This window comes from Typopeltis vanoorti, chromosome 1 (assembly GCF_054136105.1).
Source record: "Typopeltis vanoorti isolate ZY-2024b chromosome 1, IOZ_Tvanoo_1.0, whole genome shotgun sequence".
Taxonomy (NCBI): Eukaryota; Metazoa; Arthropoda; class Arachnida; order Uropygi; family Thelyphonidae; genus Typopeltis; species Typopeltis vanoorti.
The window spans coordinates 17,683,427-17,701,620 of record NC_143549.1 but is presented as its reverse complement, the minus strand read 5'-3'; the positions used below and the strand labels follow the sequence as shown (position 1 = coordinate 17,701,620).

The 18,194-nt window shown below is 36.2% G+C and overlaps 1 protein-coding gene across 2 annotated transcripts in view; it reads right to left on the bottom strand.

The window, feature by feature from the left end:
* The window catches only part of LOC150109817 (kinesin-like protein KIF11), a 575,645-nt gene that overhangs the window by 266,829 nt on the left and 290,622 nt on the right, over positions 1-18,194 (bottom strand). For both annotated transcript variants that reach the window (XM_090396826.1, XM_090396834.1), the window contains exon 13: positions 17,372-17,467. In XM_090396826.1, the coding sequence (XP_090252952.1) occupies positions 17,372-17,467 (96 nt within the window). The remainder of the gene's footprint in view (positions 1-17,371; positions 17,468-18,194) is intronic.

The following is an 18,194-nucleotide window of genomic DNA, read 5'->3' as shown; positions in this document are numbered from 1 at the left end:
ATTATTTAATTGATAATGCAAATTGGATCCAGGATTATTTTTGTTTCAGAGACATCCCTGTCCAGGGATGTCTCTGGCATCTCACATAACTGGATTTGGTCTGGGCATTTGTGAAAATGGGGTATATTTCATCATCAAATTCCTGCCATGTACCCTTAAGGGGTGTACAGAATATGACAGTACTACATGAAAAAATTACATAATTACTAACTTCCTATCTACAATTTTCCTCCAAATCAGTCTGTTACTTGTCAAGACTCCAACATTATCAGATCTCATATTTCTATCGTCTAAGGCACTTTGTACCGTATCAATCCACCTATATCTTGGTCTTCCTCTGGGTCGTTTTCCTGCCAACCTGGCAGAGAACACTTGTTTTGCTAATCTTTCCTCTCCCATTCTATTTAAGTGACCATACCACCTGAGATTAGCTCTGCTAACGCATTCCTGGATGCTGACAATGTCAAGTTCTTTCCTAATATCATCATTTTTAATATGATATTGCCATTGATGCCATCTGTTCATGCCTCTAATCTTTCTCAGGACTCTCATATCTGTGGTCCCTAGTCTTTGGTCAAGTGTTTTACTTCTGACCCAGCTCTCAGATCCATAAGTTAAAACTGGTTTGAACACTGTCTTGTATACAGCTAATTTAGTGTTCCGACTAATTTCTCACTTATTCCATATGAATTTATTCAATTGACTTCCTACCATACCAGCTTTGCTGATTTTGTTGTCTATTTCTATATTTAATTTACCATCTTCAGTAAAAATCGTGCCTAAGTAGCTGAAATGTTTTACTTGTTCCACAGATTCTCCATTCACAACACAGTTGACATTTTCAATAATTCTGCCTATTTTCATTGTCTTTGTCTTTTTATAGCTGACCTTCATACCATATCTATTACAACAGCAATTGAATTTGGTCAGAGAATCTTGCAGACTTGTAACGGATTTATTTAGAAGTATAACATCATCTGCATAAAGCAAAGAGCTGACATTAACATCTCCAAGTTTGATGTCATGTTCAATACCACATTTCTTCATAATGTGATCCATATAGTTAATAAATAACAGAGGGGATAATGTACATCCTTGTCTCACACCAGATTTAACATTAAACCATCTTCCTGTACTTCAATTCTAACTGATGACTTACAACTCAAATAAAGACTAAGTATTGCTTGATATAATGCCCCATTGACACCATATAACTGCAGCATATTGAATAGCTTCTCTCTTGGCATCTTGTCATATGCCTTTTCCAAATCGACAAAACTTAAATACAGATCTTTGTTATATTCCCATGCTTTCTTGACTATTTGTCATAATAGTGAAGATCTGATCCTCACAGCCCCTATTTGGCCTGAATCCAGCTTGTACTTCACCAAGCTTTTCTTCCACAATTCTTCTCAACCGTTTCTCAAGTATACTTGCATAGATCTTGCCAGGAACACTCAGTAGGGAAATACCTCTGTAATTCTCACATTCAGTTTTATTTCTCTTTTTATATATGGGTACTATGAGAGCTCTACTCCAATCATCGGGAATTCATCCCTCTGTCCAGGCTTTCTGAACTATGCAGTGCAGCCACTGTAAGACTCTTATAGCAACATACTTCAGCATTTCTGGTCGAATATCATCTACTCCTGCTGCCTTTCAACATTTCAAGCCTTTGATGGCTTTTTCTACTTCAAGTATGGATATGTATTCCTGACTGCATGCCTGGTCAGTGTTTATCACTGTGCTGTCACCACTGCTTGTTTCATTTAGCAGTTTTTCAAAGTAATTACTCCATACTTCAAGGATATCTTTTTCTCCTGTTTTCACGTCACCTTTATCATCTCTAACTCCTTTTACAGCACTCTTTTCTAGATTCCTAAGCTTCTTTAACACCCTCCAGAATATTTTGCCACCTTCTTGATATTTTTTTTCTATATTCTTGCCAAAGTCCTCCCATGACTTTTGTTTAGCTAGTTTTACACTGTTTAGCTTTCTTACATTTGTCTCTGTATTCTGTAAGAGACAAAAAAGCTGACTTATCTGCAAGGAACTTTTGATATGCTTTCTTCTTTTCCTTCACTGCCTGTTTAACTTCCTGTGTCCACCAAGGAGTTCCGATTTTTTTATCCTTGCACACAACCTCACCACATGCCTCTCTGGCAGAATCAATCAATGTTTTCTTCAGAGTTTGCCACTGAATCTCCAAGATTTGATTCCTGTTCTCAAACTCTTTCATTTTCTTTTCAATAATCTTTCTGTATTTTAGTCTACAGTTCACATCTGAGAGCTGCTCAACTTTTATTCGCTTTAAAACTTTCTTACGTGTAATTCTTTTCAATTTGAAATTCAATTTTATCCTGCTCAAGACTAAATAGTGATCACTTCCAATTTCAAATCCTCTGTACACTCTGGTGTCCTGCACCAGCGAGAAAATATCACTATCAACAATAACATAGTCAATGAGACTTTTCTTATTCCTAGCCTCTTCTCTCCATGTGAATTTGTGCACATTTTTATGTTGGAACATGGTGTTAGTAATAACCAGTCCATGTCCTGAGCAGAAATCCAACAGATATTTGCCATTATTATTAGCTTTGCTCTTTTCTCCAAATTTTCCCAAAATATTTTTGTATGTCTCGCAATCATTTCCTACTCTGCTATTTAGATCCCCAACAAGGATCAACTTTTCATTTTTCATTGTGTCAGTTGCTTTTTCTAAATCCTTAAAAAAATTCCTCCACTTCTACCTTAGTAGAACCTTCTATGGGACAAGAGGCACAAATAAGTCTCATTGTCCAGTTCCCCATTCTCATATTTGCCCATATTACTATACTTGAGCCTGACTGCCATTCAAGAAGATTAGCCTCGTATTTTGTGTTGAATACTATGGCTACTCCTTTTCCTTGATTGTCATTGCCTGAATATAACATTTTGTATTTATTGCTCAGAAAGATCTCACCAGTTTTGGTCTTTTTTGTTTCAGTCACCACTATTATGTCGATATGGTACTTATCTAATTCCTCAGCTAGCTCCATTTCTTTGCCATTCAGGCTTCTTACGTTGATAGTACCGATCTTTAACTCTGGTGATGTTGAGTTGGGGTTTTTTTTTTTTTTTTTCAGATTTGTTCCAGTAGCTGACTTTTCGCTGTTTGCCCTGGTTCCCTGGCGAAAACAACGGCCTTGTTTAACCGGGCAATGCCCCAGCCGGCATGAAATTTTGTCATGTACCATAATTCTATATTTTGGTTTAACCAATAAGAATACAATTTGGTCGGCTAAATCCCAAATTGCCAGCCCATCCTCGTTCGTTCAGTATCGAAGTAGATACCCAACAGGGTGCACCACAAGAAGGTGAGGATTGGACATTAGGTCAGAATCCCTGGTCGGTTCTCTGCATTCCTTTAAAGGCTATGTGGAGGTCTCCTCTCAGTTATACAGCTTTGACCCTTAATACTCAAGAGGGGTGTATGTATGTGTGTGTGTGTGTGTGTGTATATATATATATATATATATATATATATATATATATATATATATATATAGGGCATTATTGGCGAGTATAGAAGGCAATTAAGGTAGAATAAACGTGGTGGAAAAATTTCGTACATACCTTTTTTTGATTTTATGATGTCTTCCACTTCGATGATCTCGCTGAAGGTTGTTTACAAGCGCCGGGGGGGGGGGAATAAGTTTGGTGTGTGTGTGTGTGTGTGTGTGTGTATATACACACACACACACACACACACATTATTTTGAATTAGGGCACATTTTTGTGTGGGGGAGGGGGGTGAAGGGTAAAACTATTGTGGCAACTAAGGCAAGGTTAACGGAGTGTGGAACCGTTTCGTTCATGTGACCATCCTTGGAACTTTGTCGGAAATGAGTGTAGGGTTATGTCAGGGCAAAGTTGCAACTGCCAAATAAGGACATTAGTTGTCGCTACATGGCCGGAGGCGTGGCTTAAATTGTAGGTTCTGGATCATCCAACATTCAGAAATTAGGAGGGGTGGTGGGCGTTGATAGAATCTTCATCGCATTTTATGGCAATAGTTTCGGATATTCCTAGCATTGTTTCGTTGTCTTGTTTGTCTATGATTATGGCCTTGTCAATTTGGGGGATATGTTTTAGTTCAAGGGTGTGAGCTGCAATCTCAATCTTCCCTGTACTCTGTGTTTTATTTTTCTTTTTGATGTTGCGAAGTTTTTTTGTGTTCAGATATTCCGGAATGGGAATATTGCAATCCGTGTGGTGCTCTTGTAATCTAGTCCATAAGGACCAATTGTGGAGCCGGTGTAGGTGACGTCATAGTCCTCTTGACAAGGAAATTTGTAGACAATGTTATGGAGTTCGAATATTTCTTCGTGTGTGAGAGATTTTTTAGGTTTTAGGAGAGTTGCTAATTTTTAGTTCGTGGTGAATACTAGTTTATAGTCCGTGTTTTTGAAAATGTATTTGTAGGCTTTGTATGTGTTTTGGATGTATGGCAATTTGATGACCATACGCGTCGGGAAGTCTGTTTTGGTTGTATTATAGTTAAGACAGGATTTTGCCATATTGTTTGCGTAATTTATTAGATGTGTAGGATAGTTATGATTTTTGAAAATGTGTTAATTACTTTAATTCTGAGTTAAGATAATTGCTGTTGGTTGAGAATTTGTATGCATTGATAAATTGTGATAGGATGACCGATTTTTTGACGGAATATGGGTGGTATGAATTGAAATGGAGGTAGTTTCCGATACGTGTGGGTTTGTGGAATATATATCTTTGTAGCTATCTTGTTATTGTTTCTGATTAATGTCAGGTTTAAGAAATTGATGGATTTGTTCTGTTTCTAAGGTGAATTGTAGTCTGTTACTATAATCGTTGAGGGATATTTGAAAGACTGAGATGTGTGAAGGTTTGCCAATGCATAGAATATCATCTAAGTATCTGCCATAAAAGGTGATGCTGGGGGGAGAGAGAGAAGGGTGGAGTAGTGTTCGATCCTACTTCTAAATCTTTAACTTGGATCTGACATGTTGATCACTATGATGTTCTTAAACAATTGATAAGTTGTAAGTTGATTTCTAATTCAAATATAAAGAAAATTTATATTTAAAGACTGCGCCACTTTATATCTGAATTAGTTCAAGAATTGAAGAAAAATCAACCTTCAACTATTTCTCCTTAAAATTATATACTGGCCGAGTATATTTGACTTACTTAATTTGCCCGTTTTGGTTCGAATATTTTATGAATGGTGCAGTAAAAGAAATTCAGGCAAAATACAACTTTAGATAAACAAAAACAAACATTTAATTTAGAATCACAAATTTTGCACTTAAATTCAAATCAGTAATTAAGATATCACAAACATTTTAACTCCTCAGATAAATTCAATCATTCAACTCATACAATGGTAAATCTGTTCTCTATAATACAGTCTTCTCACAGTTCCTTAAGTAAAAAATACAACAAAAATTGCAGTAATACCTCTTCACAAACAAACACTTAAATTTACACTTTAGCTAACTTCCTCAATAGTTATTGTTAGTATAAGGAAATTCTAGGATGAAACTCTCACACTTTTCTGCACATGAATATTAATGGTTGGAATAATCTTACCGATAATTTTCTTTCTTCATAAACTTACACACAAACATTTTTATATAACTGTAAACACTGAGCATATACGGCACTCATTAAAATAAATCTTCTAGGCAATAACTGAATTAACCATCAGTCACAATACACCTAAACAAACGTTGCTGCATAAAGTACTACCGATCACTCATGAAATAAGGCAACACACAATAATTCCTTAACTTGAGGTTTTATATGCACAGTTGTTCACTCTTCCGGCATTCAATTAATTCTTTAGACATTACAATTCTAAACACAGCTATTGGTATACTTCAACTTTACAGCTCTACTATTCTTTAGTAACTTCGTGCTTTGCTTCAAGGTTCTGTGTGTCCTTGAAAGGTCGGCCCTGAAATTAAATCTCAATTCAAGTATTGCTAGTCTATTTAGTAGTCACTCAGCTGTCTTCCGTAGCTATAATTGTTATTCTACAACTTATTAGCTAACCGCCTCTCGACTAGTAGACTTTATTAGCTGCATGAGTGACTTGCCGACTCGCTATTACCGCACTGTGATTCCCGAATGCTCCGATTCCAACCTAATGCTAATCCTCTCTCTCTCTGTTTCCTTATCATTCTTCTTTTCCGTTTTCTTCCCTTTTTATATCCATACTTCCCGCCTAAATTGTTCTCGTGATCTAAAACTCTTCAGTAAACTTTCTCCTCATGTGGTGTTCCAAAACGTGCTCACTCACTTACATACGCCTCCATGACAACCAAACAAAATATAATAAAATTGAGGTATTGCATAATGCTAAACTTCTACAAATAGGAATATTTACATTTCATTTAATGCGCAGTTAAATTATCAAATACAAGTTCTTATAATATTAATATAGTAATGAATAAAATAGCTTAATAATATTTAATACAGTCTTTTCATTATTAATACATATATCTTTGATTAATTAATTAATATTAGACAAAATTAAAGTAGTTATATGAATATTAAATTGTAAAATAAGTTGTTTACATTAAATCATATTTACACGTCTAGCCTTCGTGATGGAAGATCATGTTGGATTCTGAATCAAATAATAATTACTCTAATCTCTACATAATCAGAATCCGACAGTAGAAAGAAGTGATTCAGTGTGTGCCAGGAAAAATTCTGCTAGATGACCACTGATGTTTTGGCCCATTGGGAGACCGAAAATTTGAACATAAGGAGTTGTTGAACTTAAAGAAGTTTGCAGATATTGTGAGTTTGATCAAGTCAATGATGTCAATTGGTGTTAGTTTTGTGCATGTGTGTAGGGTGTGGTCCTCTGTGAGTAGTGTGTGCATGATGTCTAATGTCCTGGGTACATCCACGTTTGTGTATAATGAAGTTGCATCCAATGAGGTGAGGATGTCATCATGGGATGGAGTAGTGTTATTTATTTTCAAGAATAGGTCATCCGTATTTTTGATCATACAGATAGACGTTGTCAGTAGTGGTCTGATGAGTTTGGCAACAAATTTAGATAAAGGAGCTGTGGTGGTGTTCTTGTAAGAGACTATGGGTTGCATCGAATAATCATCCTTGTGGGTTTTGATGTTCCCGAACAGTGCATGTGTGTCTCATTGTAGTTTTATCTATTTTGTTTTGGCTTTTTAAACTTTTTGACCCCTTTTGAGTATTGATAGCCAATGTATTTAAATAAGGGAAACTCCTAAACAAAAACAAGCTTTCATAAATCTTACCAGGAACTGAGTGTTCCTGGTAAGATTTATGAAAGTATACTTGAAACGGTTGAGAAGGATTATGAAGGTAAGCTTGGTGAAGAACAAGCTGGATTCAGGGCAAATAGAGGATGTCAGGATCAGATTTTCACTTTACTACAAATAGTTGAGAAATCGTAGGAATAAAAAAGATCTGTATTTAAGTTTTGTAGACCTGGAAAAGGCATATGACAAGGTGCCAAGAGAAAAACTATTCAAAATACTAAAGGTGTCAATGGAGCATTATATCAAACAATACTTTGTCTTTATTTGAGTTGTAAGTTGGCAGTTAAAAGTATAGGAAAATGGTTTTGCTAAATCAGGTGTCAGACAAGAATGTATAATTATACATTATCCCCTCTGTTATTATCTATATGGATCGCATTATGAAGAAAAGTGGTATTAAACCTGATATCAAAATTGGAAATGTTAATCTCAGCTCTTCACTTTCTGCAAATGATGTTATACTTCTAAATAAATCTGGAATAAGTCTGCAAGATTCCGTTTCCAAAATGAATAATTGTTGTAAAAAGGTTTGGTATAAAAGGTAAGCAATAACAAGCCAAAAACAATGAAAACAGGCAGAAGCACTGAAAATATCAACTGCATTACAAATGGAGAACCTACAGAACAAGTAACACATTTCAGCTACTTAGGCACTGTTTCAGTGAAGATGGTAAACTAAATACGGAAATAAAGAATAAAGCTGGTATGGTAGGAAGTCATCATCAAATTCCTGCCATGTACCCTCAAGGGGTGTACAGGATATGATAGTACTACATGAAAAATTTACATCATTACTAACTTCCTATTTATAATTTTCCTCCAGATCAGTCTGTTACTTGTCAAGACTCCAATGTACTTTGTACTGTATCAATCCACCTATATCTTGGTCTTCTTGTGGGTCGTTTTCTTGACAACCTGGCAGAGAACACTTATTTTGCCAATCTTTCCTATCCCATTCTGTTAAAATGATCATACAAAATGAGATTAGCTCTGCAAACACATTCCTGGATGCTGACAATGTCAAGTTCTTTCCTAATATCCTCATTTTTAATATGATATTGCCATTGATGCCATCTGTAAATGCCTCTAATCTTTCTCAGGATTCTCATATCTATGGTGTCTATTCTTTGGTCAAGTGTTTTACTTCTGACCCAGCTCTCAGATCCATAAGTTAAAACTGGTTTGAACACTGTCTTGTATACAGCTAATTTAGTGTTCCGACTAATTTCTCACTTATTCCATATGAATTTATTCAATTGACTTCCTACCATACCAGCTTTGCTGATTCTGTTGTCTATTTCTATATTTAATTTACCATCTTCAGTAAAAATCGTGCCTAAGTAGCTGAAATGTTTTACTTGTTCCACAGATTCTCCATTCACAACACAGTTGACATTTTCAATAATTCTGCCTATTTTCATTGTCTTTGTCTTTTTATTGCTGACCTTCATACCATATCTATTACAACAGCAATTGAATTTGGTCAGAGAATCTTGCAGACTTGTAGCGGATTTATTTAGAAGTATAACATCATCTGCATAAAGCAAAGAGCTGACATTAACATCTCCAATTTTGATATCAGGTTTAATACCACTTTCCTTCATAATGTGATCCATATAGATAATGAATAACAGAGGGGATAATGTACATCCTTGTCTCACACCAGATTTAACATTAAACCATCTTCCTGTACTTCAATTCTAACTGATGACTTACAACTCAAATAAAGACTAAGTATTGCTTGGTATAATGCTCCATTGACACGATATAAGTGTAGCATATTGAATAGCTTCTCTCTTGGCACTATGTCATGCCTTTTCCAGATCTACAAAACTCAAATAGAGATCTTTGTTAAATTCCCATGATTTCTACTGTCGTAAAGCGAAGATCTGATCCTGACAGCCTTTATTTGGCCGGAATCCAGCTTGTTCTTCACCAAGCTTTTCTTCTACAATTCTTCTCAGCTGATTCTCAAGTATACTTGCATATATCTTACCAGGAACACTCAGTAGGGAAATACCTCTGTAATTCTCACATTGTTTTATTTCCCTTTTTGCATATGGCTACTATGAGAGCTCTACTCCAATCATCGGGAATTCGTCCCTCTGTCCAGGCCTTCTGAAGTATGCAGTGCAGCCACCGCAAGACTCTTATACCACCATACTTCAGCATTTCTGGTCGAATATCATCTACTCCTGTTGCCTTTCCACATTTTAAGCCTTTGATGGCTTTTTCTACTTCAAATATGTATTCCTGACTATATGCCTGTTGAGTGTTTTTTACCACTGTACTATCACTGCTTGTTTCATTTAGCAATTTCTCTAAGTAATTACTAAATACTTCAAGGATATCTTATTTCTCCCATTTTTATGTCACCTTTATCATCTCTAACTCCTTTTACAGTACTCTTTCCTCCATTTCTAAGCTTCTTCAACAACCTCCAAAATATTTTGCCACCTTCTTGATATTTATTTTGTATGTTCTTTGCAAAGTCCTCCCATGACTTTTGTTTAGCTTGTTTTACACAGTGTTTAGCATTCTTGCATTTGTCTCTGTATTCTCTAAGAGCACAAGCTGAATTATTTGCCAGGAAATTTTGATATCCTTTCTTTTCCTTCACTGTCTCTTTAACTTACCGTGTCCACCATGGAGTTCTGATTTTTCTATCCTTGCAGACAACCTCACCATATGCCTCTCTGGCTGAATCAATCAAGGTTTTTTTCAAGAATTGCCACTGAATCTCTAAAGTTTGGTTCCTGTTCTCAAACTCTTTCATTTTTTCTTCAATAGTCTACAGTTCACATTATGTGTATTTTAGTCTACAGTTCACATCTGAGAGCTGCTCAACTTTTATTCGCTTTAAAACTTTCTTACATGTTATTCTTTTCGATATGAAATTCAACTTTAACCTGCTCAAGACTTAACAGTGATCACTTCCAATTTCAAATCCTCTGTACACTCTGGTGTCTTGCACAAGGGAGAAAACATCACTATCAAGAATAACACAGTCAATGAGACTTTTCTTATTGACTGCGTTATTTCTTTTCTTATTGACCACTTTTCTCCATGTGAATTTGTGCTCATTTCTATGTTGGAAAATGGTGTTAGTAATAACCAGTCCATGTCCAGAGCAGAAATCCAACAAGTATTTGACATTATTATTAGATTTGCTCTTTTCTCCAAATTTTCCCAAAATATTTTTGTACGTCTGACAATCATTTCCTACTCTGCTATTTAGATCCCCAACAAGGACCAACTTTTCATTTTTCATTGTGTCAGTTGCTTTTTCTAAATCCTTAAAAAATTTCCTCCACTTCTACCTTAGTAGAACCTTTTGTGGGACCATAGGCACAAATAAGTCTCATTGTCTAGTTCCCCATTCTCATATTTGCCCATATCACTCTACTTGGGACTGTCTGCCATTCAAGAAGATTAGCCTCTTATTTAGTGTTGAATACTATAGCTACTCCTTTTCCTTGATTGTCATTGTCTGAATATAACATTTTGTATTTATTGTTCAGAAAGATCACCGGTTTTTGTCTTATTGTTTCAGTCACCCCTATTATATCGATCTGGTACTTATCTAATTCCTCAGCTAGCTCCATTTCTTTGCCATTCAGGCTTATGTTGATAGTACCGATCTTTAACTCTGGTGATGTTAAGTTGGGGTGTTTTTTCCGATTTGTTCCAGTAGCTGACTTATTGCTGTTCCTAGTTCCCTGGTGAAAACAACGGGTCCTTGTTTAACCAGGCTACGGCCCAGCCAGCATGAAATTTTGTCATGTTGTAATTTGTAATTTATCATTTTTTAATTTGGTTTAAGCCAATAAGAATTACAATATGATCGGCTAAATCCCAAATTGCCAGCCCATCCTCGTTTGTTCAGTATCCAGGTAGATACCCAATAGGGAGCACCACGAGAAAGTGCAGATTGGACATTAGGTCAGAAGCCCTGGTCCGTTCTCCACATTCCTTTAAAGGCTATGTGGAGGTCTCCTGACAAACAAGCCTGTGTAACTCAGTGGATGTGGTGTTTGTACACCACGGCGCTTGACTGCATGAAGGAAGACTTGGTTTCGAGTCTAGTCGCCGACTAGAGGAAATTTTTTTAAGCCTTTTTTCGACCGGTTCCCGAGTTAGTCTATCTCTGGCATGGGCAAGCGGGTTTTTCCTCCCGGAAACTCGGGTTTATCGTCCCGTAAACTCAAGAAAATCTACCATAGAACCCACATTATTTCAGACATTAAGTATATTGGGTTAGTGACCACGAGATGGCGGCACATTTGAGCCGTCTCTCTTCACTGTGTACTGCTTAATTAGTGATAGCTTTGGGCCATCTATCTCTGATTGGTACCAGTGGAGATTGAACTGCCCACTCAGTCTCCAAAAGTTAGATATTGCTAAATGGCCTCGCCTACTCCCTGTACACGGGAATAAAAAGGCGTTCGCTGATTTTTTTTTTTTTTTGAATGACAAACTGAGAGAAAAGGAAAAAGGTTTAATAGTATCACACGACTCGTTTCAGCTTTTTCTTCAGTTATGTTTATAAAAAAGAAAAAACATTAAACATTGAAGATAAAAACTGAACAGCACAGGAAAGTCACTATACATATTTAACGTGAAAATGTTGTAGTTAATGTATTCAAAGCTGTTCCTTTGTTGGCCACATTGTTGGGTGAGCGTGCGTATAGCATCTTGTGAGCGCCAGTATTTGATCACAGCAGAATGACAGTCTGGGAGGTTGTAGCTTAAATTATTATTTAAATGTACAAGGTTGAAGATGATTTCTCTAGATTCTACAATTTTTCTCTCCAATTTGTCCATAACAATCCTTTGGGATTGTATGGACAATTCCTATCCAGAAAAAGGAGCACGAATGAATGACATTCATTTTAATAACAATGGTAAATCTCACACAAAACTGACTGGCAAGGCAACTGTTCATTACACACCAAGATTTGGTATGAGCGCAAATTTAAGAATTCTAATCAACCACCCTAATAACAATATTGATGGTCTAAACATCAAGAATATAAATGGCACATATTATACTCACAAACTTTTGTTCTAACAGGTCAATATGAATTATAATTAGAACTGTAGTACTCTGGGATTTCAGCCTTAATATAACAAATGCTTATATTATTTATTATGCCATTTTGCTGTATAAAAAGATCATTATTGTATGGGCATCTCCGTGGAATGTGACAATTCATCACAAAAGACCCAAACTATCCACACAATATTTATCATACCACTTGTTGAACCTATTAACAGACAAAGTGATCCTAACTAACTGACTGACAACTCATTCCATTTATTCACCAATCTTCAAGAGAAAAATCTGATAACCAACTGCCAGGGATGCCTTCTTTTCCTACCCTCTGTAGCCAAGTGCTGAAATATTTCTCTTGTATTTATCCTATATAATCCTTTAACTTAGATGTTTATTGTATTCACCATCTTTTTTCCCCTAAAAATCAACTTTTGCAACCCCAAACTCTCAATCTATCCTAATACTCACCTTTAGATCCTCTCAGCCACTTTGGATCCTCACCCCCTAAGAAACCCAGATGACCAGACCTGAACACAGTAATCCAGATAGTGGTTGTATCAAGCCTTATGAGGAATAATAACAATTTCCTTATATCTGTTTTTCAGTAGCCAAGTAATCATATGAGCTACCTTGACAACCTTACCAATATATCCTCTAAACTTCAACTATCTGCTACTACCTCCAAATCCCTAGCTTCATCTTTTCCTAGGTGTAATCTAACCAAAATACATAATTTTACATTTCTCTACATTAAACTGAAAACACATGGAAGGCCAAGGGAGGCCATATACTACATGCACCAGCTATCATACTTATTCTTGAATTCATTCACACTGCTGGCACTCATAACAGCCAATGGCAAGTATTCCAATCATATACCATCCTGTGAGAGAAAAATCTAGCCCTCATCTTCTTAGTGGCACTCATTCTTAGCTTCCAAGGATGCCCTCTTGTCCTTTCCCCACCCTTCATAAAATGAAAAATTCCATCAATTGAAATTCTATATGACCTTTTCAGAAGTTTATAAGTCTCAATCATTCACCCCTCTTTCTACTGTCTGCTAGTGTCTGCAGTCTACAAATCCTCAATCTGCCTTCATAATCAGTATTCCACAATCCTGATATAATTTTTAACACTCCAGTATATCAGAATCACAACAGAAACCAGGAGACCAGACCTGCACACAATAGTCCAAGTGAGGTCTCATCAAGGCCTACTAAAGAGACAAAACGACATTCTTATCTTTACATGTAAATGTTCATTTCAGCATTGCAATTATCTTTTGAGTTGTAACCTTTGCAATACAAACTCATATCCTAAGTGAGTACTGCATGATCACTGTCACCAACCGGAGGCAGTTACGTCTTTAACTGAAACACCCTCTTACACTATAATCAAATCTAACACTCTGCCCTTGAGTTCCTTCTGTTACTTACTGCTTGAGAAAGTTGTCCCACAACAGCTCAATAAATTCAGTTTCATTGTTCTCTTGATATTTTACTACTATCCAATCAGTATTTGGATAAAGACTTCCATTATGATTACTGTTTTGCACCCATCATCTGTATTTGGTAAAGCATTTCTTCACTAGCAACAAATCCATCAGATCAGTAACCCCCCCCCCCTATGTAATTGATCTTGTTGGATTCAACCTTACACCAGATGGCTTCAAACTCATTGCCACATGAAACACTGTCAATAGAAGTACTACAATCATAGGTCTCAACTCTAACTGGATTCAAGTCATCCAATATCATTAGCAGCATGCTCCCTCTCCTATCCTTCCTAAAAAAACTGTACCCATTACATTCGATACCAGTTAGTCGATATGTTAGGACCTCGGATTGTAGCATTAGAGAGACCTGGCTACTATCAGAATCAGACATACTAAGGCAACAAACTCTACTCCTTTGTTTCTGATGTTTCTAGCATTTGTGTACAGACATAATCTACCTGTAATCTACCTGCATATTCTTTTGTACTCTTGTTTGCAGTCTACATGACACAGTTGGACAACTTGCAGGTCTCTATTCTTCTCTAGTGTCTTATAATGTAGACATCTTTGCACACATTTGATGGGTCCAAACCAGACAAACACAAAGTTGAAATCTTTCTCTCCTCATCATTAGTCTAGCCAATTTTGCATGATCCACAAATGGTCCAAGCAGAGAGTTCTGCATTACACCTCTATTCACTGTTTTCTTCTGGATTCTGCTCTTCAATATACCAAGTGATATCCTGCCAAACACCTTTGCAAAATCCGGCAGTATCATTGTGCAGCCATTCCCTTTATCCAACTTGGCTGTCATTCTATTATAAACAGTAACTTACTAAGGCAGACTGACCTTTCACAAAGACAAGCTGCCCCTCACAGTATCATATTCTTATCCACCCATTTTTGAATTATTTTGGCCAGCTTTTCCAGTACTTTTACCACCACTGATCTATAATTGACTACTGCCATCTTAGAACCTATCTTATGCAAAAAAATTGTTTCCCTTCTTTGCACTCAGTTGGAATAAAGTTTAATATAATGAAGTCTTCAGGCTTCATTATATTAAACTTTCCATGCACCTCCTTATCAAATGCAAGCTGATATCCCATTTAATTCCACAGCTTTGCAATGAGATTTCGCAATATCCTAAGCATCTTCAATTCATTCACCTGTTTCCACTCTAGTCCCTGTTACATATGTTACAGCAGTAATCTCACCTCACTTGGATGATATACCCTGGCAAATTGGTCACTTAATACCTAAACTCTTTTGTCTGCTTCTGTCACCTTCACAACCATCAGCACTAATTAAGGTGGACCTTCTACAGTCATTCTTCCTCTTACTTGTCACCCAGAAAACTAACTCTGGTATTTCCTTTGGCCTGTTCAATTACACTGGTGTCCAAAAGCTAAAGATGAACTATATTTGACCACAGTCAAATGTAGACAAATTTATTGCCAGCATACTAATAAATTATATTATCCAAAAAATGTGTTATAAATTATAAATTTCCAAAGGACATAGTTAAGGAATTAATGTATAGTGCTTATATAAAACTGTGGAGAGACATTTCAATATGGAAATGTCTGCCCCAAACTGCATTGCAGCGCTCAATGTCATACCATGCTCAGCACCAAGAGCAAGTATAAGGTCTTGTTTATTTTCTGGAGAGGAATTTTGAGCAGCAGTACATCTTCCTATTGCAACTCAAATATGTTCTATGGGGTTAATATCTGGGGAAATGTGCTGGCCACTAATTTGATTAATATCCTCAAGTCTCCAAAAGTATCTACGCTGCTAGTGTATGGTGTGATGTGTTGTCATCCATAAAAATGAATTCTTTGCCTACAAGCACCATGAAACAACTGAACATGTTGAACTTTCTTGCAATATCATTCACCAGTCAGAGTCCTTTTTCCTTGTAGCTCAGCATATCCATTAAGCATAACATTTCCACACATCTGTTTTTATCCCTTTCAAGAACATTCTTGCAATGGTAAGCAGCACCACTTTTGCATCAGAACAAGTGTCATCTAGAAACAAAGGAAAAACTAAAGGAACTTGCATCTATAAAGAATAGATTAGCTCATTGGCGTTTTGTTCAATTTTTATAGATACAACGGCATCAAAATGTGCTCTACAATGAGCTGTGAAGAAAGGGCATTCGGGTCTTGTTTATTTTCTAGAGAGGAATTTTGAGCCTATACAAGTTTGTATAGGCATAATTGTCTCAGATGTCTTGCCACAGTTTGCCAAGATATCTGTTCCTGTGCTTGAATGGAGCAGACATGCATGTTGACCTAGAGTGGTGCCACTATTACTTTTTGCTATTATAACCAAAAATCTGCTGTCTTCATGCTATGTAGTAGAGTGAGGGCTACCTCTTAATATCTGGAACACATTCCACTGGTTTGAAATGTTGCCCAGACCTTGGATACAATGCTCTGAGATCCCAAACTATCTGGGAATAGTAGTAATTCTGTGACATTCAAGCTTTCCAATAATTCTTTCCCATGTGAAATCATCTAGATGTCTTTCTTTGAGACCTTACAAGACAAGTTTGCAACTTTATTCCTTCATGGAAAGGGCTTCCTTCAAACACAATTCGCTTAGCACAGTCTTTTGCCTGTTGAGTGCTAACACGTTATCCCTTTGTGTGCGATTTGAAAATTAGAAGGTGTACCCACTTTCTACTCAAATTCATCAGTCATACAAATTGCCACAAGCTGATTTGTCTGAATTTGTTGCAATCTTCAGGAATAATGTTTGTCTTTAGGATTTGGACTCCAGTGTAGTTTCTTCTCATAATCTGATTGCCATTCTTTACCATGCTGATCACCTTTCTTGAATAACTTTTGTAGCGCAGGGTTTGCTGTTCACATTTTTCTTTTAATGTTTTCTACAAAGAAAGAATGTAGCTGGTACTTAATGATCTTGGATGTAAAGTCTAATCCAATGCATTATTAACATCTTTGCCTAACAGATTTTTATGCCATGACACAGCTTCATGCTTCCTCCTCAGCTTATTAGTCACCTACTCTGTAGTGCCATATATACCCCTAATGAGTCTTTCCCATGTTTTGCGACCTTCAATGTCAGTACCACATGATCACTTATTCAGTTGTAGGCAATGTGGCCTCCTTGGTTATGGATAGCTCTTTTGATACAAAGACCAAATTCAATACTCTCGTATCACAAGTTCCCTCCATCACATGCTGACTCAAGTAATCATCTCTCAGTAGGTGTATAGATACCATTTTCTTCATGCCATGTGATTTATCTACATTCTAATCTATGTCTCCATAGTTCAAGCCCATAATAATTACTCATCCAACACTCGTACTAATTTTCTATATATTGAACATCCCTCAAACCCCATTTATTCATCTAAAAATATGAAATTTTTTTTTAACATACAACTCATTTTAATTAAAAATAAAGGGACAATCTTTGCAATCAGGAATGCTGTTATCTACATACCTGCTTGGCTTGAGAAATAAGCTTTTGCTCATTCTCTTCACGAACTGACACAAGGTATAGCTGTTCATCTCTTTCCTGTGATATTTTATCAAGAACCTACAAAAATCATAAAGTTCAAAAAGAACATTCAGTGTTGCAGACATTTTAAATTTACAAGTTTTATTTTCACCTTTTATTCTCTCACCCACAACATGCATATACTTGGTGCTTCTTCCAAGTAATTGAACTACAAGTTGCAGAATATATTTCTAGTCAGATACTTTAAAGATAAGATGACTTAAGTATTATAAGAACACGTTTTTTTTTTGTACTTAGTTTTTCAGTTAAATAAACTTATTACTCATTTGTCTATTTCAGCTTTCACAAGCAAGTGAAATCCCACATATATTACATTTAACTTCTGTCATACAGCTGTTTGAAAGATTACACAGACCAGGCAACACTACATTCATCTCATGGCTATCACATGAGCAATCTTCCTATATTAGATAAACTTGGGGGTCTGTGATTATGCAATATATAGTTTTAATTTTTTTTTTTAAGACCAAAGCAAACTTATATCTGAAAATAAAGTTTTAGAAATGAGTAGTAAAACAAATACTAATAGTAACAGTAGCTGAGATATGCTTGTAATAGTTAAGTAATTCCTTCCTCAAAATAAGGGATGTGACTTATTACAGTTGATTCACTTCTCATAGTCTATTCCTAAGTTGTAAGTCGGTGGTCAGAATTGAAGTTACAAGAAGATGGTGTGTTGAGGTGAGAGACAAGGGTGCATATTATCTCCACTGTTATTCATCATCTATATGGATCAACATTATGA